The 24,247-nt window shown below is 32.4% G+C and overlaps 1 protein-coding gene across 1 annotated transcript in view; it reads left to right on the forward strand.

Moving 5' to 3' along the window:
• LOC129228134 (1-phosphatidylinositol 4,5-bisphosphate phosphodiesterase classes I and II-like) overlaps positions 1-24,247 on the forward strand; it is a 478,401-nt gene that overhangs the window by 176,484 nt on the left and 277,670 nt on the right. Inside the window, 1 exon segment of the mRNA XM_054862781.1 lies at positions 6,075-6,152. Coding sequence (XP_054718756.1) covers positions 6,075-6,152 — 78 coding nt within the window.

Genomic DNA, 24,247 nt, shown 5'->3' on the forward strand with positions numbered 1-24,247 from the left:
TTCTTCAAACACCGGTATTGCGTAATGGTTATTCAAAGAAATTGTTTGACATTTTTGAGAGTTATGTGCGTGTCAATTGTAGTTTTGGAGCTGAAAGCTGCAGTGGTGGGGGTGATATAATTAGTTTTTGAAGTTTTGTGAGTAAAACAAAATGTGTTGTATTATATTTATTTACCCGTTTTTTTTTTAAATTTATGTATTTATTTTTGACACAAATTTCGGAAAATCTGCCATCCGAAACATACCCACTTCTAAATTTCAGACAATTACAGCTAAGTAATATAAACCACAATAATATTTTTTTTTCTACATTTCTTAGCTAAGTAGTATAAATCACAATAATATTTTTTCTCTACATTTTATCTTATACGCTCAATGAGCGTATAAGATAATTTTGACAGCAGATGCAGGTAATTTTAAATTTAACATGTAAGGAAAAAAATAATACCAAATTTTGGTAAACGGAATCAGAGATAAATATTTTATAAACATTTTATTCTAAGAAATTTTAAAACAAACATGGATGCATACAATAAGATTAATTTTTATATAATCATTAATATTACATAAATATATTTTATTTTCTAGATTCATTAACTTGTTAGTGTTCCCAAAACTCAAGAGGCGATAGAAAGGTATAATAATTTAGACAAGAAGAGAACTCAACGACAGCCGAAGTATACTCAATTTTTAAACAGGCCTTCTTGGATACACATGAAACTTTTGCGAGTATCCATCATGACGAATAGATTTAAATTCTGATTTTTAACACTGCACGTACCGCATCGAAACTGTACTCATAACGTACTTAAGAGACACATCTGAAATTTTGTTGGATTTATATCCAAAAGTAGTAAAACTCGTTGCAAAAATCTGTCGAAAAAGGTCATAGAATGCATAAATAAAAGTTGTCAGAGGCGCTCCCAGAAAACGCGATAGTTTCAGTTTTATGACTTCCAATACAGTTATTTTTGAAAAGGGTTGCTCCAACATAATTAATGGGCAAAGTCACTTTTTTACTGTAGTATTATTAGCACATAAAAGTTATGCGAAAGACCTCATTCTGAATTCATATTTAGTACCACGGGTACTGAAGCATCGTTTGAATTAGTCCAAAAGAATTTCAAATTCATAACTGTTTCAATAAAGAAAAATTTGAATATTCAGATACTTTGACGCCTAGCAATAGTTTTTAACTTGGACAGGTGGGGAATTAGTTTATACTTTACACGTGCCGAATTTACTCCCGAGTTCAAATTGCCTAAAAATGAGAAGTACTTGAAAAGTTGCAAGTATTTAATTATTCGACTACACACTACAAAGTCAGAACAAGACTTTCGAACCTAAATTACCGAAAAAAGAGCATTGGGATAACGATCTGGGGTTACTTTTGATGAGATTCGGTGTATGTCGAGTGGTTCATTAATTTTGAGTTTGAAATCGCAGTTACGGTTAAGCTCTTGTGAAGATACGCGTGTTTTCTTGTTTTTCTCTGAAAGTAATGAATATATCATTTCTAACCCACATTGGTCATACCTTAATTTTATCTGCCATATTTTTGGGATATATCTATGAAAATGTGCGCTTAAAAGCAGCTAAAATGACTTTTTCGCATTAAAGGATAATTTACTTAGACAAAGATTCTTATTTTACGAAAATTATACTTTATTCTAGAAGCTGTTAAATGTAATATTTCTGTTACCTATCTCGAGTTTGGTGTTAATCTATTTAAAATCCTTAAATGCAATTTTTATTTTTCTAGTCTTCTTTTAACGACATCTGTTTTAGAACACAACGCATTACGTTAAAGAACTTATTCAGTGTCCTTAGTTCTATTAATTATGAAAAATACATGCTCTGTAGGTTTTTCTTCCTGTGAAACCAACTTTAAAACGCGATGATGGATGTGTTTTTAATGTTTTGTTTCTTATTGAAACATTAACAATTTGTCTAATGCTCAAACAAGCCTTCATTGTCTGAGATAGAAAATATGCAAATTTTGGTTTGTAGAAACGAGTTTCAATTCAATAGTGATAGACAAATGAGACATTGAGAAGCAAAGGGATGTAAGTGCCGAAATTGAAAATTTGGTGATAATCAGCCTAAATGGTAAGACAACCTCACCTCTGTTTTAGGGCAAGAGATGGTGCTGCCACTCTGATCAGTGCTGCTACTCTGATCGGTGCTGCTATGCAAAATGATATAGAAAAAAAAATCAATGCAAATCTACTAAGGATCTGAACTTTAAAAGCGTTTTACTTGAAACTTCAAAACATCCACTTACATCCTTCGCATCTCAGTGCCTCAAATATTTTTCGTATTTGGAGTTTTCATATACAAATCGCAGCTTGAATTCCTTCATGGTCTGAGGGAGAAAAATTCTTTAATGATTTTCTTTCTCCTCTCGCCTGTAAGGGCCAGCACATAACGGCCCTTTAACGACGGGCCCTCTCCCCTAGCCCCGTTTGGACTGGCCCGGCAAAGAGTATCTCTCTCTCTCTCGCAACAAGTGAAATGGATCGATGTTTCACCCTTCCTCTGACGGGAGGCGCGTAACGATTTTTCCTCCCTCAATCGAACACCATTCCCCCCCGCCCCCTTGCCTACAACAGGTAGGAACACAAAAATATAATGCCTCAAAGTGAAACCTTCGACGCTGGACTTCCATGTTTGCTCCTGTCACTCGAAAAAAACTATACGCCCCGATAACTTCATTTTAGGAAAGCAATTAATTTCCACAGTTTAAGAAAACTATGAAGGGAAAAATATTAAAATAAAGTAAGATGATTGCCTAGAACTGATCAAGCCTTTTTCCCCACATTCCAGTATCTCATTTTTAACATTCAAGAAATCTCTCTTCTTATCGCCATAAGTTTCAAATTCGTTAAAATAAATCTCTCGGCTAAAACTTTCCAAATCAAAATCAATACATTTTGTGTTAAAAAAAAAAGTTTTTGTCATTTGGAAAATGGCTTTGAATTTATTTTATTGAATTGCATAGGTATTATATTTCAGAAGTTTTAAACTGTTAATCTTTTAAATAGGAATTTTTTAAAATCAAGCATAAAAAATTAGGTGTGAAAGCTTTCAAAATAAAGCGAGAAAATTTGGAAAAGCAGAATGTAGAGTCGAATCAGAGCAAAACCCAACATGATATAAAGTTTGAAACTAACTAGATAAAAGCTGCACACAGAGTAAGAAGAATGTTTACGTAATACAGGTTGAACACAAGTGATGAACCCGAATTAAAAAAAATCTTACTTTCAAAATTACTACACAAAGTAAAAGTTTTGTTTACGTTAAAAAGAGTGAGCAGACGTGATGGTTCCGCGTCAGACTTGTAACCAAATGGTCCAGGTTCGATCCCAGCCGGTCAAAGATCCTTTGTGTTCGTTAATGGTTGACTGGGGCACGTTAAATATATCGTGGTAATAAAGTCCTCCAAGTGAATCAATACCTCTAGGGGTGCAGGATCAGGGATTGCTCGACTTCTCTGGTCTAGATCAAATAGTCAGCTGTCTTCAGGGACACATCCAATAGGCTAAACCATAAATAGCGGTGGGTATGGGAGACCCTGGAGGGGTGAGTGTGCTTTACAAAGTAATTCTACTTTCAGCGAAATGGAAACTGCAATCTTTTATTCCAAACAAAAAGGTAGCTTTAATTTTTTATCGATTATGAACAAAAGAAAAATGCGAAAGTTACGAATAAACGAAAATCAATGCTTCTCCATAAGTAATGATGTAGAAAAAAGAAGGCATAGTATTCAGAAGTTTTTTTAACTCATATTTTTTTTAAGTTAAATTTAAATGTGGAAAAGAAATTATTTGCGCAATGTACCACACAATGAAATTAAGTTTCAACTGTAGTTTCAACCCAAAGATAAACAGACTTGATGGAACATAAAAGATAACGTTCGGAGAAATACAACCAGTTCCAAGTTAAAAATCAGGTACTTCAATAGATCAAACCATGGCCCCATTAAACGGCGCTGATGCTTAACGGGCCTGGGCAACATATGACTTTTCTGTGTTAAATTGATGCAGCTCATGCATCCACCAATCAATGTCAACGTTTCAAAGTTTGCTTATTTTTGATTGGACGTCGCCCATTTTTACCGCAAGAGGCGCTGAACGGAACCCCTGCATCTACCAATCAATGGCAACGTAATGGAAACAGGGGTTCCTTGTAGCACCCTCTTTATTTCCATGAGTTTCAGCGAGTGTCAGAGCCTACAAGATTTAAGTGGGGCCAAGATGAAACATAAAATTTTGCAGCAGCTACAAAAATATATGACTTCTAAAAATGTAATAAAATATAACAGAGCTAAAAGTACACCCAATGATATTTGCAGGAATACTTTGTGTATTTATGCTCCCTATGATAAAAGTACAGCAGGTTACAATATCCTCATTATTTCCTCACTAAATTTCAAGAAAAGTTAATGAGGGGAAATAAAATGGTTTAGCAAAATTGTGAAAGGTATTTTAAAGCAGAGTCCTTTTAAGTACATTTTTCCTTGGAAGTGCCCAGAGCAAATAGTATTCGTGCTGTAATGCAGTTAAAAAAATGCAATTGCACATTTTTATTTTAAAATACTTGAATTAAAACGAACCCTGAAAGGAAGAGGAAATTATTTTTAGACACATGTTGAATTGTCAATCGCTTTAGATGAAAGGGGTTTCAAAAGATGAAAGTAGCATGGGCGTAATAGCATGATTCAATTCCATTTACTTGAAAAACAGTCTAATAACTATTTTTTTCTTCTTTTCTTTCTTTCTTTTTAGAATTTTTTTCCGATTGGATATTTTTTGCGCTTCTACACTGTAAAAATGATTCAGAAACGTTGCTGGAAAAAAATAGACAGCTGATGTGCCCAATTTCTTCCTGTAACATATCTTGGAAAAACCAGGAACGTTTTCCGCTAAAAGTCAGTAACCTTTCTGAAATTAACCTTGAAACTTTTTGAAGTGCAAAATCTCCCTTGTTAAAGCCAGTCATGTCTCTAGAAAAAATTAAGTAGTTTTAGTGTAATTGATTAGAACCTTCCTGATTTACCAAGAAGGCTCCATAAAAATCAGAGTGACCACGGCCAAAGCTATGCAAGAAGGAACCAAGCATATCTCTTGTCTGCAATTTCTGTATTGCAAAGTTGTAGCTATCCATTGACTTTTTCGCTCGCATTGGAGTTTAGTCAATCTGCACAAGCCGTAAGTAACGTTAGGCCGTTACGCTTAATAAACATGTTTATTCAATCTTTAAACTGGTTGCTAAAAATATTTTCCACAACAGTGAAAAGTCTGCACGCGTGCAACTTGTAGCGATTCAGGAAACGTTTTTGTGAAGATACTTGTTTTTACGGGGAAATAGGTGAAAACGTGTGAAATCCCGAGACGTTCCACTTAAACAACCAGTAACGTTTCGGAATTTTTTTAGTGTATTTTTTTATTTGCATCATTGCAATGCTTGACATTAACGAAAATTTTAAATTATTCTTTAAGACATTTCTATTTAAGAGTCGACTTTAAAGTAATTACACAGCTCATCGCATAAAATTTTTTACATGATCTTTCATTTAATATTACAACTTAGCACCTGTCTCGCTACATATTTCATTTATCTTTTGACTATTGGTTCATTTATTATGGTGTAACTATAAAAGTGGTGTGATTTATGAGAAATCTTTTCTAATATTTAATATGAATAAAGTGCTGAAATTTGTGCAAAGATGTAAGTTAGAAATATAAAAATTCATAGATATCATTCTGAAAATAGAAATTCTAAAAGAGAAAAAGAAAGATTGAAAAGAAATATTTTAAGAAATGGTTCAAAACTGCAATCCATCATAATAAACGCTATCTTGTGAAAAACAAGTTCAAAAACAAATTCGTTTTTTTTTCTTTTTTTTTAACTATTTACTTATTTGTCTTTATGTATGTTTAATAGTTCTGTAACATTTCCGCAACTATTCTTTTGTTGAAATGATTTAATATTTTAGTAAATATTTAAGAATGTATGTAGCTAAAAATTATATTTCATGCAGCAAATGAATTTTTCTTGTTTTTTAATTGCAGGATTCAACAGTTGGTACTCCAGTGACTCTTAGAGTGGATAAAAATGGATTCTTTCTCTATTGGACGGATCAAAACAACGTGAGTTTCGTTTCGTGTTTTAAAAAAAGATGCATAATTTGGTGAAATTAATAATTAAGTTCTATGTATGGAGTTAAAATGCTTTAAAATATGTCAACAAAATACAAAGCTTGAATTTCAGAAAGTTATGCTTGGAGTCGACAACTAGTTTGATTGTTGAACTAAGATAGTAGAGGAGAAAATAATAATTAACATATTAGGAATGAAAGAAGGTATTTAAAGCAAATGTTCTAAGTTGGTACAACCTCTAAGTCTTCCCCTTCGCTGTGCCCCGGATGAGAACAATAAAAATTAAAAGTGAGGGGGAGAGGGACACAAAAAATGCCTATTGTATTATAATAATTATACTGTCAAAAGAAAGCATCGATACATTTTTTGTCGTTGCTCAGCTAGCCTATGAATTTCGTATCGTTATTTATTGCACCATTTGATTATTAAGTACGCAGTATTTTATTTAAACTTTAGTTTCCACCCTGTTTAACATTTCCTTATATTTACTATTTCAATACCATTTATCCTGAAGCCTTAGTGTTGTCATTTCGCTGGAGAGAGGGGGTGGTTTTCTTCTCATTACCTATATCGGGGATCGAGAAAGGTTCGTCTTGGTAAAAGACAGCTTCAACCACTAGACGTAATGCGACTATTTTTACATTTCCTATTCAAGAAGTGGTAAGTTACCGTTTTAGAGGGATGAGAAAGTCATTGTGATAAAATCTTCATAAACGAAACCATTAGATCTGAGCAATGATTTTACAAAATAATTTAAATAATCGAAGAAATGTTAATGATTGTATGTTAAATAATAGAAAACAAAGCAAAATATTTTTCATTAAATAGCTCAATTTTTTTATCACAAACAAGCACAAACACATAGAAAATCCTTCTTATTTCCTTTTATTCTGCGTGTATTGTCCGTTTTTCACGAGAAGGCACTTGACTCCGCCTTCGTCACGTGGTATCCGATTATTCTATTTTTCTGTTTTCGACAGAACGTATACAGTCGGATCTCGATATAAGGTCACTCGCTTATAAGGTCAAACCGCATATAAAGTCACTTATCTTAAGTCCCGGATTACTGAATAGGAATTCTATGTTGTGTCTTATCGGATATGTGGTCAGGTCATAATACATAAATCGTTTATAAGGTCACTTCTGTCTGCTTTCTTTAAATAATTTCAGTGCTTAATAGATTCACTTCCAAGAATTTTTTGCGATATACGATCCTTAAAAAGAGAAAAGTCGTATTCCTATTACGTAGCATGTAGAGCATCAAATGCAGTAGAAAGTGAGTATTATGACAGTGACCCTAAAATACGAAGCAGTAGTAATAAGTGCACTCAGCGTGTACATATCGCACTTTTTTACCAATCATGAAAAGCCGAAGAAAATTTTCAGAAAACAATTAGAAACCATTGTGCTTAAACGAAAGAAAAATCCTATTAGTCCTGTACTTATGATAAGTTGCTCATCAGTTCTCTGCTCGGGGATATTTGTATGCAACTTTACTCTAAATGAAAGTTCTAAAAAATCATTTAAAAATTTCTTATTACATCCAAAAGTTTTAACTGGTTCAAATCTATTAAACTGTCATAACCTAATTACTGATATTTTTGAATGTATTAAATTTTGAAATAATTAATGTATATACAAGTTTATTTATCAATACATGTACATGGATCGGTTATAAGGTCACCTCGCTTATAAGGTCAGTTTCGTGAAGTCCCGAGGGTGACCTTATATCGAGGCCCGACTGTATTCGGATCATAACATTTTGTTGTAAAAGCTGTACTTTTTAAAATATAAAAATAACTAAAATGGAAGCAGACAAGTGAAACAAGTGATCTTAAGACTTTTTTGCACATTAAATTCACGCCCAAGTTAAGGTTGTCTGGTTGTCTCATTTAGAATCGCGTGGATATGTTTACCGATCACTCCGCATAAAATGGAACTCTGCGTTCAAGAAAGTGGGGCGAAGTGCCTTCTCGTGAAAAACGGACAATATTTTGCACGAAGCAAATAAAAATGTGGAAATTTTACATTTAGTAAATCTTACAAACAGTCTTGTTAAACCAGTTTAAATTTTTTAACATATATTTTGTATTCAATACGAAATCTGAATGAAAGAAATATTTTTCTCGTGCAACTCCTCCAGAAGAAGCTTAATAAATTAAAAAAAAAAAAGAAGTTTTATGTGTTGCTTCAATGTTTAAAGAATGCCAAACCTCATTAGAACCTCAAATTATCGAAACTGAGCCTCAGTTATTGCGCATCTCTCTCTAGACCAGAGCATTGGAACATTCTTTCAAAAATGAATGATTTGGATTCAATGCTAAAAATTTGCATTTTTCATCGCAAATATTTCTCTAACCGCTGCATTCTTTTTTTTCTTTCCCCTTAACTGCATCCTCAACCAAGATAGAATAGCAACAAAGAATCGTTTTGTGTTTCTTTTAGCGCCGCCGTTCGAAAGAATGCGGGGAGGGGGGGGGGTAGCTCTGAATCGAGGCGCTAAAAAAGTGTATTGAGCGATTCACAGACAAATGTTATCGTTTGCCGTGATAAATTTTAAATCGAATTGGACGGTTTTAGCGCTCAGATTTTTTTCAGCCTTTCAGTGCAGATAATTAAATATGGCACACCAGTATTGAAAAAGGGGAACACTTTTCGCCATGTGAGTGAAATTTTATTAAATTAGAGAACAAAATCCTAAAAAAAAGTCCTACACGATAAAACTGAGACTTAAACTACAGATAAAATATTCAGTATGCCAAAGTAATCCATTTTTGTATTTGTGCAGTCGAAGCCACGTCAGCACTAAAATATAGAGTTTCATTTTTCCTTTTTTTTTTTTTTTTTTTTGCACAAGAAAACAAAAGTCTTAGATTTTAATAAGAGCATTTTCTTTCTAAGGTTCTCACGTTTTATTCTATAAGTGCATTGGTTTTTTTAATGTACATATAAGGAACTCTTGCTTTATAAATCGCTAAAAACTGTTATCTTGCCTTCTTCAATGTCTTGTTTCAAAGGAAGTACTTAAAGTAAATGTTTGTACTTAAAGTAGTTAAACTTCTACAATTTTGTGATTGTAAAATAGATACAAATTGGTTCTGTTGCAGCTGTTTTTTTTTTTTTTTTACTACGTGCATACTGTCCAAACACGGATTGCATGGAATTTTCAACCGTCCAGATAAGACAAATTATGTGAATAAGGGGGGAAAGTAAAAAATTTGATGCGCGTGTTCCGCTCATTTGAATGAGAATCTGCTTAATTTAGAGGCTAACCTAAATCTGCAAAAAGCTGACATCCCTAAAAAGTAGTCAATTTCTTCCTGTAAACCGGATGTTTCCCTTTCCATACAACCCGTGGTCAGACGGTCGTGCAAACCCGTGCAATCCCAAAACGTTAATCCCAGAAGTAATCAGTGAGGGATCGGTTTTTTTTTTGCAGAGTAGTGTAAAAGTTTTCGCAGAGTAGTGTGCTTCTGCAAAAGCTGACATCGGTAAAAAATAACGGATTCGTCCATTTCCGGCTGTAAAACGGATGTTTGTCTTTCGATACCGTCCGTGGTCAGACAGTATTTGAATAATTCTTAAATTCGTCTTAAAAATCACAATCACAACAGTCCAGATTGACTTTTTATAGATTTTGTAATTCAGTTTTAACCCTTAGGTACCCGCTACCCGCACGTTTCTGACAATACCCAGCAACTTTGTCTTCTCTGCATCTCTGCAACATTGTTTTTGCACCCCCCCCCCCCCCGCCCTCGTGTTATGGCAGTATCTAATACCTTGTAAGATTAAGATTACTTGAGATGTCGAAACCCTCTTTTTTAAAACTAAAACGCATATTTCCGGCGTCAATATTATACAAAATCACTGCATGGTAAAAACTATAATTCTTCGATATTTTTTTCTAAAACCTTAATTAATAATTCTGAAAAATAAAATGGCCTAGAAAAGTTAAATTTCTAATTTTGAGCAAAGAACCTAAAGTTTGAACAAGGTCGAACTTTCTTCTATTAAACTTCTTTTACTTGAAATACTTTTGAGAAACTACATTGTTTTGTTACTGTAATCAGGCATTATTTCCACCTTGCAATAATATGGCTAAATTAACGATCCAGGGAAAGTTGGGTAACTGAAATCCAAATTTCAATTTTAAGTTTCAATGCTTTCAACTATTTTTCTTCATACATTTTCAAAAAGTTTTATTTTTTAAGGAGATAAAGGTCAATTTCCGTAGTTCTCAAGTGGTAAAATTTAAAATATCCTTCTATGACATAACATACAAAAAGTAATTTTAAAGCCAAAGCTTTTGTCGTGGGATTATAACTATTATAATGGGGTCGTTTCCAAAATTTTAAAAGTATTTTTTTCTGAAAGAGCATGCTTAAAAACATAGGATCTGACCATTTTTTGATAAATTCGTTTACGTTTAATATTTTTAAAAAATTACTTGAATCGGAGTGCTTTCATTGTTTACGGTTTTTGCCGACGACATCACAAATGATGAAATGCCATTCAGGGTTGCCATTCACAGTGCAAAATATTTAATTCGCATCTTTACTCACGTGTATTGGCAACGATATGGTTGATAGCAAGCGTAGAGCGCAATATTTAATTCGCTGCTTGATTATCATGACGTGGAAACGTAGTAGAAAGATGCGGCAAAGTGCATCATTTGTGACGTCATCAAGACCACGCCTTGTTTGAAAAATCGGACCTTTTAAAAAATTAATTTAAAAAAAACTGTTGGGAAAATAAATGTATTTTCTGGATCCATGTTTTTTTTTTTTTTTTTGCTCATTCTATCCATTTCAATGACTAAAAGTAGTACTTTTGACTGAAGGAAACCACCCCATTTTATATTACATTTTTTTGCCGAAATTTGTTTTAGTATTAAAAAACAATTTGGGAATATTCATAAAATAGCGATTCGAGTGCAGGTCACATTTCGAATGTACTAGAAATCTCATTTAAATGCACTATGAACTTATGCAGGAAATGCCAAATATAACTTCTCACATAATTTCACATCTCTCTTATTGCGAAAGAGCTTCGTTGTAAGTCCGAAACACATGTCTGCAGTTTTAAATCATCTGTGCACTTTGCAATGATTTTGCTTTTGTTACATTTTGCACAAAGTTGCACTTCTCATTTTTTATCATTTGCTCTGAAACAGCGAATGACTGGCTCTTGCTGTTACTCAGTTTATTGTTACAATTTTTTAGAAATTGAGGCAAAAAATGGCAATGGTTAAAAGAGAAAACTAGCAGCGTTTACAAACGACAGAGCAGAAAGCTTTTCTGTCTAAAGAAATTGCAATGATTATAAAACAAAAGTCCGGACTAAACCACAAGAGTATTTTATGAATTTTGAAGGATGCGGAGCCCAAATTGAGGAACTGTTTTTACAAAGTGAATAGTTTTTAAATGTTTTTTCAACTGATATAAGCCTTTTTTTATTCATCATTATTTACCAGCCCACAAATGTAACTAAAGAACTAAATGTATTTCAAACATTTCGAATACAAAATATTCTGCATCCGTGCAACTTGCAGCAGTTCAGGAATGTTTTTACAAAGGTACTAGGGGGAAATTAATGAGAATCTATGAAATCCCGAAACTTTCCAAGGAAATAATCAGTAACATTTCGGATTTTTTTTTTTTGTGTTATCCCAGCTACGATTCATACCAGTTCTTGCAGAAGTAAAAGCCGTTGTCTTCAATAGTTATCACTTTTTTCACCAGAATGTTCCGGCCCAAACAAACTTCCTCTCCTAATCTGTAAAATATTGTGAAGACTGATTATGGCTAAATTAAGAAAGAGAAAAGTTTTCCTGAAGAGGATTAAGTTACATTTATTTAATATGAAATTGGAAAACAGAGAAAGTTTTTTTTCACTTTGTTAAGTATTTTTTCTTTCTAAATTCTGTTCCTCAGAGCAAGAAGAACTGAAGTCTCGCTATGATAATTTCACAGGAGATAGGAAAAAACTTTTTTCTGGAACATGCAAAGGATGGAACGCGCGCTCTTTTAACTCTGGTAAAAAAAATTAGATTTTTTTTTTCTTTTTTTTAAGAATCACCTTCACCAGGCTCTTCAACATACAATGCGCTAATAAACGGAAAATCGCAATTTTTGGACTTACGTCACTCTGGCTCTGAGATACAGAATTTACGGTAGCAACTACTGGATATATTTTGTTTGATTTTTTAAGAACATAAACTTCACAAAAAATATTGTAAATTTGTTTACAGTAGTTGGGAGAAAAATCAACGAAATGCAACCAAAAATAACGTCTATCATTTCATTCTATGGATAAATTAAAAAAACGATAAGTTTTCACAGTTTTTTTTTTAGCTAATTTGTACTTGAGTAGAATAGGTACTAGGGGAATGTGGGGCAAAGTGAAATGGATAAGATAACTTACTTTTTCCAAAATGAACAAACTGGAAATTTGTTCTGAAAATTACGGTACATGAAGAAATAATTCATACTTTACCATATTATATATTTTAATGATTATAATTTACCATAAAACCTGCGACGAAACATTATTTTTTATTTTTGGCACTACTATTTTGTGCGTGCAAAGGCGGGACGATCGGTGCTTGTATTTACGTTTATAAGAATAAAACGGTTCGAAACATAAACTGGTGGCATAGACAAACTATCGGTTAAAAAAAATCGTATAAATACATACTATATGCATAATTTATAGCCTATGCCACTCAGTAACAATGCACCTTTCATACACGGAAAGAATTTTTCAAATAGCTGCAATGGTTCCAGAGATTACCTCGAAAATATAAACACACAAAAATACGCTCTCTCTCTTTTTAATATTAGTATAGATATTAAGTAAATTATCGCCCATTAACCAGGGCTGAAGTAGAAATACATGAAATATACCGCCAGCTCAGTCATTTCCAGCCGAGGACTGCAGTTTCGTGCTTATTAGCACTCATCAGCCCGGCATAGGAAAGTGACTGAGCTGGAGATGGAAAACCTCATAAGGAAGCCAAAAGTGCCAAAGTCACTTTCCTATGCCGGGCTGATGAGTACTATGATGAGATAAGCACGATGGGCAAAAAGTACGATGATGAGATAAGCACGAAACTGCAGTCCTCGGCTGGAAATGACTGAGCTGGCGGTATATTTCATGCATTAGTATAGATAGATTAACTTAGATTATAGAGCTATCTAAGGGTCATTACACGCCAAATCAAAGAGCTTCTGAAATTGACCATCATCGATTTGTACAAAATTCACAGGTTAGAATCTACCCGCGAGAGGGGAGAAAAAAATTGCTTTTTTAGATTTTTTTGACCATTAGTTTTTTGCGTGAGACTCCCCGAAGTACTCGAAAAATGACTAAATGTGACATTTCGGTACTTACAAAAATTAATTTTTTTCAGCTAATACAGGAGCTAGAGTGTCGTACTAGTTGTCATTTTAAAGCTCGTTTAATAGGCTTTGACATGATGCGTCACTTGGAAAGGTTACGTGACATTAATATTTATATATAGGTCATGTAAATTTGTAAGGTCGACCTTTAGTATTGTCAAATGAAGAATTTTTAAAAATCTGAAAATATTTTTTTTTTTTTTGCTTACTAATGTGGTCCACACGTGGTAGAAATTTCCGAATGGGATAGAAATGAGATCGTACTGAAAATTAATAATTACTTTTCGATTTGCAACAGCATGGTGGGAAAATATGCATTTTTCTGCGGCACCGAAATGTTTCATTATTAATTTTCAGTATGATCCCATTGCTGTCCCATTCAGAAATTTTATGCCACGCGTAAACCACACTAGTAAGCAAAAAAAAAGAAAATAAATAAATAAATCAGATTCTTAAAAAAATCCACTTTTTAAAATATTTAAGGTGAAATATTGATTTCCATGACCTTGAAATATTAATGTCACGTAACATTATCAAGTGACAGAACATGTCAAGGCCTATTAAATGAGCTTTAAAATGACATCTAGCACAACACTGAAGCTCCTATGTAAGCTGAGAAAAAGGAATTTTTGTAAGAGCCGAAATGTCACTTTTTGCCATTTTTCTAGTACTTTGGGGGTTCTCAAGCAAAAAACTAATGGTCAAAAAAATCAAAAAAAGAATTTTTTTTTCTATCATCACGTGGGTAGACTCAAGCCTATAAATTTAGTTGAAAACGATGGATGTCAATTTCAGAGGTTCACTGTAAACAATTTCCGAAACATTGCTGAGTAGATATAAATTGTAGAGATGTAGCCAAGGAGGGGGGGGGGAGTTCTCCGAACCTATTCCCTTCCTTTTAAGTCACCGCAGGTATTCTAAAATTGCGATTTTAGAAATTCAGTTTTGGAAAAATTCCGGGAGAAGGTTCGAAATCCCACACTAAAAAAAATTCCGAAACGTTACTGGGTACACCCGTGCTACGTTTCGGGATTTCAATGGTTTTTATCTACTTCCTGGAAATATCAAGTATCACTGTCAAAAGGCTTCCTGAATGGCTACAAGTTGCAGGAATACGGACTTCTCTCCGTTGTAAAAAAATATTTATAGCTCCCAGTTTAAAGATTAACTGAGAGCATTTATAAAGTGTATCGACTTTGATTCAATTATGATTAGTCATGACTGATGAAGATCCCAAAGGGCGTGAAGAAGTCTTTAGACCACGTGGCAGTGCAATCAAGTAGGATACTTACTTGCACTTCTGTCTTAACATTGCCCATGATTGTAATACTGCTTACGAAGTAGTTGTATTATTCCTATCTAAGATTACTCTGAAGTTTTAAAGATATAACGGGAAGATTTCTGGATTTTTCAGAATAATTTTAAGAAGGTTACTGATTTTTAGCGGAAAACATTCCTGGTTTTTGTGAGATATGTTACTTTCTGAAATTGGGCACATCAGCTGCCTATTATTTTCCAGGAACGTTTCTGAATCGTTTTTAGTGTTCGTTGATTTGCTTAGGAATGAACCCTAAGCAAGTTTGGATTATTTTTGAAAAATCGGATGTAGCAAACACTAGGTTGTAACGAACTCCTAAGCCAGTTCATTGAGAGTCTATTATTTTTTTTTCTTTTGCGCGATTTAACTATAATTATAAATATTTACACCTTTTTTATCGTTTTTAATATCCTACACAAACAATGATATTACAGAAAGGATCGGGAAACTGTTCGCACGTGCCCTTAGATGTTATGTTCACAAGTCCCCCATTGCCTACCTCATAACTAATTGTCAAAAGTAAGGCATTCTTAATTCAATAAAAAAATAAATATTGTCATGCATTTACTTGAATGGTCATGTATAACAATTTTCAATAATTTAGTTTAGTTGATCAGTTAGTTTAACACGTGTTTCACGTGAAGAAGACAGTATTGAAATTTTATTCAACGCCTGCTAAAGCGAAGAAGTTGTCGTAACAAAAACAAATTGGCTCATTGCTCTAAAAAATTGGCCAAAAGAATCGACTGGTAAATTGCAATTACTTGATGATTTTTCAAGATATTTTTTCCTGAAAATAACTTAGTAAAACATATCATGTTCAAATGTGTCCACCTTTTTCCTAATTACAGTTGTAATTTTATGATGGTTGTAAGAATGAACTCTTGCTTTAAACTTTACTTTTCGTTTAAATATACAGTTTAGTTTTACTTTATGTTTGCATTTTCGGATTTAAAAAATGAATTGGATTTAAAATTTTCCTGCTAAACTTGTATATAGAAAATTTTGAAATTCATGCTTCAGCAAACAGCTTAAAATTTCCTGTATGAGTTTGATACTTTCTTACCTTAAATGCCATCGAAACGATTAATATTACACTGAAAGAAAAATTCGAAACGTTACTGGAAAATAATGGGTAGCTGATGTGCCTAATTTCTGCCGGGAACATATCTAGCAAAAACCATGAAAGTTCCCCGCAAAAATTGTAAGCTATCAGAAATAAACCTGAAGTCTTTCTGAAAAATTCTGAAACCTTTGGAATTAAAGCCATTTATGTGCAGCATTTTCGTTTGAAGCTTTCTATCGCTCCGGAGGCAAACATTTAGTGTGCTGAACTACTGGGTGATTCTCCAAAAACCTGACATTTTCCGGTCACAATTTAAAAAAATAAAAATACTGAAAAAAATCTGAAAAAATTATACTTACTCTTTGTCAGGAACTTATTAAGGGGAAAATAGAGCGAACTCACTTTAACTATGCTACACCCTGAAAACTTGGGGTCAAATTTTTATACAACAAGAAACTGACAAGCAGCACCAGCAGAGTTACTAAGTGAATTTTTTCATGGGTTATTTAAAATGTAAGTATAATAATAAAGAAATAACTGATGCCTAAATCAAAAAGTATGATTATTAAATGACAAAACAAAATTTATGTAAAACCTCCCTAAACGAACACCCTCAATGTTTTCTAGTTCAAGTTCCGTATGTTTTTTTCCTTATTATTCACTCTGAATAGCTTACACTCCGAATAACGGACATTCATTTCAACGAAAATAAAAAATCGATTGCTATATTAAAACTTTCTTTAAGTTAGCCATGCACAGTATGATAAAATTTACAAAAAGAAAAGTTACCTTCTCATTTCCTGCGAATCGTTTTATAGTTCAGGAAATACAAACATAAAACAAAAAGGGGAATCAGCAATATTAATAACATAAATTTTACTTTTAATTTAAAGTAACTGCGAAATTTATAGCAAAATCACTTACCTACTCGAGCAACACTTAAATAAACAACTGTCTAACCAATATATCTCTTTTGGAACGTTTCGTCTGAACAGCAAAAAATAAATAAATAAATAAATAAATAGAATTATTCCTGTTATATTTTTTATTTATAGTTTGCCAAATTTAACTTTCTTTTTTCCAATCTTTTATAATGTAAATAAATCATTTTATTCTACGGGATGCATTACCAATGCTTGGGAAATAATGCTAGGAGAGTGATTGTTTTCGGACAGGAGTTTGACTTTTTTTTAGGACAGGAGTATGACAAGTTTCCTACAAATTGCCTGTTATGTAGGCCCAGGATTATATTTAAGGTAAATAATGTTATTTTTCTATTCTAACCTCATAATTCAACCACACACTATGAGTAGAGGTAAAATTTTTCGTTTATTTAAAACAGAAATATTGTCCAGGAGAATGACAGCGAAATTGTTTCACATCCTATTGTTGAACTTCAAAATTTTAATGAGAACAGCAAACAAATCATATTAACAAAATAGTCAAGGTATCCAACAAAATGGTGATAATAAACCGCTTCATAGAACAGCAGATTAAAAATTCCGTTTTTTATCTATAATAATTGAACTCATTCCTAGGACAGGAAAATGACATGAAAACCTGGGGACAAAGTTTAAAACGATATACATTGATGATTTAAATAATTAAACTTATTTAAAGAATGCTATTTTACATCTTTAAGTATGCTTAATTTTGTACACTGTAAAAAAATTCCGAAACGTTACCGGTTATTTCCGTGGAACGTCTCGGAATTTCACACGTTTTCACCTATTTCCCAGTAAAAACAAGTATCTTCACAAAAAAGTTTCCAGAATCGCTACAAGTTGCACGCGTGCAGACTTTTCACTATTGTGGAAAATATTTTTAGCAACCAGTTTAGCGATTGAATGAACGTGTTTATTAAGTGTGTCGGCCTAAGGTTGCTTACGGCCTGTCCAGATTGACTGCTCTCAATGAGAGCGATAAAGTCCATGGATAGCGGAAGCTTTGCAATGCTGGAATTGAAGACAAGCAATATGCTTGGTTCCTGCTTGCATAGCTGTGGTAGTGGTCGCTCTGATTTTTATGGAGTCTTTTTGGTAAATCAGGGAGGCTCTAATCAATAACACTAAAGCTACTTATTTTTAAAGAAGGCTCTAGAGACATGAATGGCTTTAACAGGGGATATTTCGCACTTCTTCAGAAAGTTTCAAGGTTAATTTCAGAAAGATTACTGGCTTTTAGCGGAAAACGTTCCTGGTTTTTCCAAGATATGTTACTGGAAGAAATTGGGCACATTAGCTGCCTATTATTTTCCAGGATCGTTTCTGAATCGTTTTTACAGTGTACTACAAATTGAATTTGTGGAATGTTGATATAAAATTTCTAAATAATTTAAGTCTATTTGAAAAACGGATGGAGACATGTCAAAAGTGTGACTTTCTAGTTATTCAAAAATTTTTGTAGAAAAAACTAAATGAGTTATTGTTTTAATAAGAGTAGAATAACATCAGATAAGTTATTTCTAACTATTAAAAAAATGAAATTCCCTTCTGAGTTAAACAATTTTTGTGTTAGGCTACAGGGACATAACATTGTTAGTATTTTGGAGAATCACCCTACTATTTTAGCTTCAGTCGGATTGCAGCGTTTACGAAATTCCAAAAACTTGCATATTTTACCTAGCTCACATATTTCAGTGCATATTTTACTGAAAAGCAGAAAATCGAGCATTTTGTAACCTCTTTTTTCCTTTCCAAAAATATCTCTTTTCGTTTCAGACACGGAGTTTACTTAGTCTGAAAAAAAAAGTATTTTAGCTCAGTACTGAAATGTACTTAGGAATGCGCGGTACATTAAATGATGGATGTTTTTATTACTAGTTGCTGACATAAATCATTTCCTGGACTGCAGACTGAAATAAGAAATTCACTACATTCATATTCAGCAGCGATGAATTATTCATCGCGCGGATGAAAGATGAATTTTCGAAGTCGCTTTTGCCGCTATTTATCTTTCGTTTGAGGTCAAATTTTTTCCGGAGCATTTTTTCGTCTGAATTTGCAAAATTTTTGTGACGCGAAACTAAATTTAATATTGATAACTGACGAAATGAGAAACGAAAAACTAATGCTCATAAATTCTTGCTTCTTAGTATTTTCTAAATTAATGACTAGTTATAATAAGCAAAAAGTTTTGAAATCTTTGAAACTTTTACTTAAGTTCAAATGTTTTTTTTTTCTTCAAGCAAGACCCTTGAAGTAATAAACTGTTCGTTGAAAATTAAAACAAAAAGAAAGGCAGTTTTCAAAGTTTCTGCTTTGTTGAATCATAATAATTTCAAAATAAAAATACCAAGCATGATAAGAAGAGCAGCACTTGTACAAAGTCGATCCTGAAGTATGAAGTAAATTCAATTATGTCTAAAATTTCAATGCAGAAAAATAGTTCTGTTCCATTCCGTCACTATAATTTGAGTGAGCAGAAACTGAAAATTGCTTCATTTTCTGTTTTAATTTTCAGTGAACAGTTTATAAATTCCAAAATCTCATTAAAAAAGAGCATTTAAACTTTAATGAAAGTTTTAAACATTATAAAACTTTTTACTTTTATCACTTTAAAAAAAAGACTAAGAAATAAGATTTTTTTTAAAAATTATGCTCTTTTTAAATCAGAGCTTCATGATTCGGAGCAAAAATGACCGACTCCGACGCCTTTACCCCAAAATCAGTCTGACTCTGACTCCGACTCCAACTTTGTAAACTAGAGTGGCTGACTTTGTGGGAAAAGGATTGACTCCAAATCCGACTATTGGAATTTTAAACCTTCGACTCCGATTCCGTCTCCTTTACTCCAAAATCAGTTATGCTTTAACTCTTTGACTCCGACTCCGCATTTTAATAGCAACTAAAATTTTTACTTACTAAGCACAACACTTGCTTACAGTAAAACTTTCTATTACTCTTGATCGTACTTCGCATAAATCCCAATAACCAATAATTAATTTCCTACTATAGATTTTCGATTTCGACACTTCTTGAAGCTCCTGGGCACCTACAGCTAAATAGCACTGCTTTTCTTTGAAAACCATTTGCATACGTGAGATTCTTTCAATTCTTTGCATTATATTTTGAGCTTGAGTCTCCTCAAAAAATTGTTCGCCTGTATTCCGACCTACATACAGACGGAGAGGCATTTGCGTAAAGGTCAAAACGGGTTCCGCAATCCTAAAATTGAGTAAATCCGTCAAAATTCAAAAATAGAAACCGTTCACAAATCCAATACTTTCTACTAGGATATGGAAGAAAGTAAAAAAGGGAGTCATCTCGCATTGGCGAAGCCGTAGAAAGGGAAAAACGTTTTTAGTGCAGACATTTTCTTCTATAGAAATATCCAACCGAATCATACTATCGCCAGTTCGCTTTTAGCTGTAAATCAAAATTCTTGCATAAAAATGATGTTTTTTGTTCTTTTTCTTAGATTTTTCTCGTATTTCCTGAACAGAGATTTTTTTTTAAATTTTACTTTATTTATTTTTTACTATAACAGCACTCGTTTACGTGAAGCAGTAATTTTTGCAATTTTCGCAAGCCCTTCGTTATTGCGAATATTTAAGCTTATGCGAAATATTTTTTTCTCTATCTTGAGGCTCTGTTCCGATGAAATTCGTAAAACCACCGATATCTTCATTTTTGCGAAAATAAGTGCTTTTACAGTAATTCATTTATTTTCAATAAAGCATCAGAACAAACAAAAAAAAATGTGTAAAGTGGATACGGATCGTGAGAAATATTAAAAATTACTGATAAATGAGTAAGTGCTGTTATAGCACAACTCATAGCGTTAAAAGCAAAATATTAATGATACAGAATCTCTGGTATGCACACAATATAAATATTCAATGATCTATATGTTATAATTCGAAAGGTGACTAAGTGAATGACTAGTTACGGGCACAAAACCAGTAACGGGCAAAAATGTCTTCATTGACAATATCAAATTTGTAATCCATATTCCAGAAAAATAGTCAGTGGATTCTCAAATTAGCATCCTTTTCCCTTGTCCTAACACATTTTTTCCAACCGTAAGATTATCAATGTTTGTAAAGAATGTTCAAAATGAAAAAAAAATGCAACTTTCTTTGCATTTAAGAATTGAAGGGTTTCTTTTTTGAGAAACTGACATTGCTGTAACTCATTCCTTAGCTTTTTTTTTTTAATCAAATAGTTATATTTTGCCATAATTTAAAATGCTTAAAAACGTCCTAAGTTGGTGTGCCTATAAGTATATTCAAGTAAAATATGTATCTCAATTTTGTGCACATATGACCATAATTGATTTTTTGGTCGTTCTTTCTCAAAACTGCTACTCAGAATTCGCAACTCCTACAAACTATAAAGGGCACTGCAGCCACTGTCTGATGCGGATGAAAAAGGTAAAACAAACGCATGCCATAGCGTAGAAAATGCTCATAATCCTAGTAAATTTTGTTTGTATCCATGATTTTTTCGCTTTATTCTTTTTAAATTGATTTTCAAAGTCTTGTGGATATTCTGGTCCACGTAGAAAGAAATGAGAATTCAAGAAGCATTACTAAACGTCAAAAATTAAAGCAAATTACGTAGCTCGTAGTTTTAAGCAGCCATTTCTACGATGTTGAATTCGATATTTATCAATTCTTGATAAAACTAAATAATAATTGTGGTCTGACAAGAATAACAGTTAATGCTACATAATTTGATTATATCTTTACGAATTATTATCAAAAGACGATGATACTCCTTTGCCTTACTTGGCTAGCGCTAATTGTTGTGCATTTGTAGCTGAGTTATTTTTCTCAAATTGCCAAATCGGTTAATTTCAAAATTTTCTGTTTCGTATGTTTCTAATTTCTGAGTTATGATTTAATTATGTCATGCTATGCCAATCATCAACAAAATTCTCACGGATATATAGTGGTAGTTTTCTTTTCAATTGATCTACTATTATTTCTTTTTACTTATCGAATTCTGTAATCTTTCTACCATTTTATTCCGCTCATGATAAAAAATAAAAATGGTTTAACAAACATGCGAAATCTCGCCAAGGGTTATTTGCTCGCACAATACTAAAACTATAACCCTAAACAAATTTAGCGAAACCTTTCAGCTGAGAATGTAAGCAATAAAGTAAATTCTTTCTCGGCTAAACATTTTTCATTTCGTTCTACGATAATGTATTCAAGAAAATATTTTGCGTACTGTTCATTCCAACTAAATGCTGCTGCAAAGTATGATTAGTTAAATTAATTTAAGATTTAAAAAAAAACATATTTATACAAATTCACACAAAACAATAAAATGTTTAAATGTTTTACCTGGTATAACGTTATCCAAGTTTTGTTGATCCAGAGTTTTCTTGTGTTTACCCTTTCACCATTTAACAATCAACTCACTTTTTAGAAGGAAATAAGGAAAACTAACAATATTTTGAGAAGCTCGAAAATCTTATTAAGGGACGAAACAATTTCTGTAGCTGAAAGCAATCTAAGACACATCGAATGCATTAATAAATACTCAAACTGCCTATGTTTACCAACAAACACCGTGGAACGCATTGATTTACCTTTTTCTTTAATTTTGTAAATCAAGGGGTACCGTATTCGAGCGCTGGAGTTGCGAATTGAAGATAAAGCAAAAGTTAAATTTTGCGGACGATAAATAAAAAATGCAGTAGTTGAATAGTGACATTTTTTAAAACTTATTATTATTATTATTATTTTCAGACGAACATTTCAAAAGCGATTTCCCAGCTATCCTTTTTTTTTCATAGTTTTAATGTCGCTCAAATAGGAAAGTTCACATTTCAGTACAGTGAAAAAAAAAGAAAAAACGTGTTTTAATATGATTACATAAATGCTTTTTCTTTTGCGTATTTTCTGAAAATAATTAAATTTAGCTAACATGAAGATCACTAGTTTTTAGTTTGCCCTTAACTAAGCGAGTGTGACCTTAACTGTTTATAAACCAGTGTATTTCAATTTATCTAAAAAAAATGCATAAATTATAGTTGAAAATTAATGAAGATATCGCAGTTATAAAAGTTTAATTTCAATGTTCTAACATCGTGAGAAATAGATTTATCCATGAACTAGAGCCGTAACATCACAGTTCAACAACAATCCCAATTTATATTAAAAAAAAAAAAAACATATACACTAGTCATTTACCCCGTATAAAAAGGCATGTTAAACCGGTGTCGCGTCTGTAAATTGTTTTTTCTTGCAGCGATAGTGTCGATGCAGTGAAATGGTATAAGTGGCGCGCCCTCGTACTTATTTTTATTTTTTTGTCTGTCAGGACTGTTCCGAGAAGTGCCTCGCATCTGTTTCTAGTTGAATATAAACACGCAGTTCATTATTTTTTAAGGTAACTTAAATATTTTTTTATCTGAAGTCAAAGTTAAATAAGCATTTTGAAGAGAGTAGTATCCCATTAATAATCGTGATATCCCGCTTTACATTAATCATTAAAAAAATGTTGTTGCTTCAAAAATTTTTTCAAATTAATCGCATAAACACGTAACTCATATTTTAAGATCTGGAATCAAAGTTGAATGACTATTTTGAAAAAAAAAAAGATGTGATACATTAAAAATCGCAACATCCCGTTCACCACTTTTATATTAATTATCAAAACAATGTTGTTGCTTCAAAAATTTTCAAAATTAATCATCGATTTAGCTTTAAAAACAAATTAATTAATGCGTAGAAACTTTTTGCAATGTTTGAAGATTTGACTGTTAATAAATAAAAATTTGATGATTGATGACCCTTGACAGAAGGACTTTTCAAAATGATCTTATCAATGGACAAAATCAACATCTTTATAGCACAAATCACGATAAAATATAACAAAATATTTTTTGATCTAAAGACTACTACTTTTTTTAATCTAAAGACTACTTCTTTCTTTTTAATCAAAAGCTTGGTTCACAGTAAAAAGTATGAAATAAAACAAACATATGATTTCTTGATTACAACATGCAAAACTTGCAGTTCATCTTAATATCGCTCTATTTAGGTTAATTCTAAAGAAGTCGTTAAAATTTAAATTAAAAAATGAGAGAGAAGGAATGTTTAGTAAAAGTTATCTGTATGAAGCTAGTTACTGCCTATTTATCTTATAAAATTTTAGTTTCAACTGTATTGGCTCCTTTAGAATACGTCTAAAAGATATTGCAGTTTTTTGGGGGTTGCAATCAAGAAATCTTGTATTTATTTTACTTTATATATTTGAGGAAGAGCTAAGCTCATAGAAATACAAATCTTCAGATTAAAAAAAAAATAGTTTGCAATATTTTATTTTAATGTTCTTTTTTTTTT

This window comes from Uloborus diversus, chromosome 8, assembly GCF_026930045.1.
Source record: "Uloborus diversus isolate 005 chromosome 8, Udiv.v.3.1, whole genome shotgun sequence".
NCBI lineage: Eukaryota > Metazoa > Arthropoda > Arachnida > Araneae > Uloboridae > Uloborus > Uloborus diversus.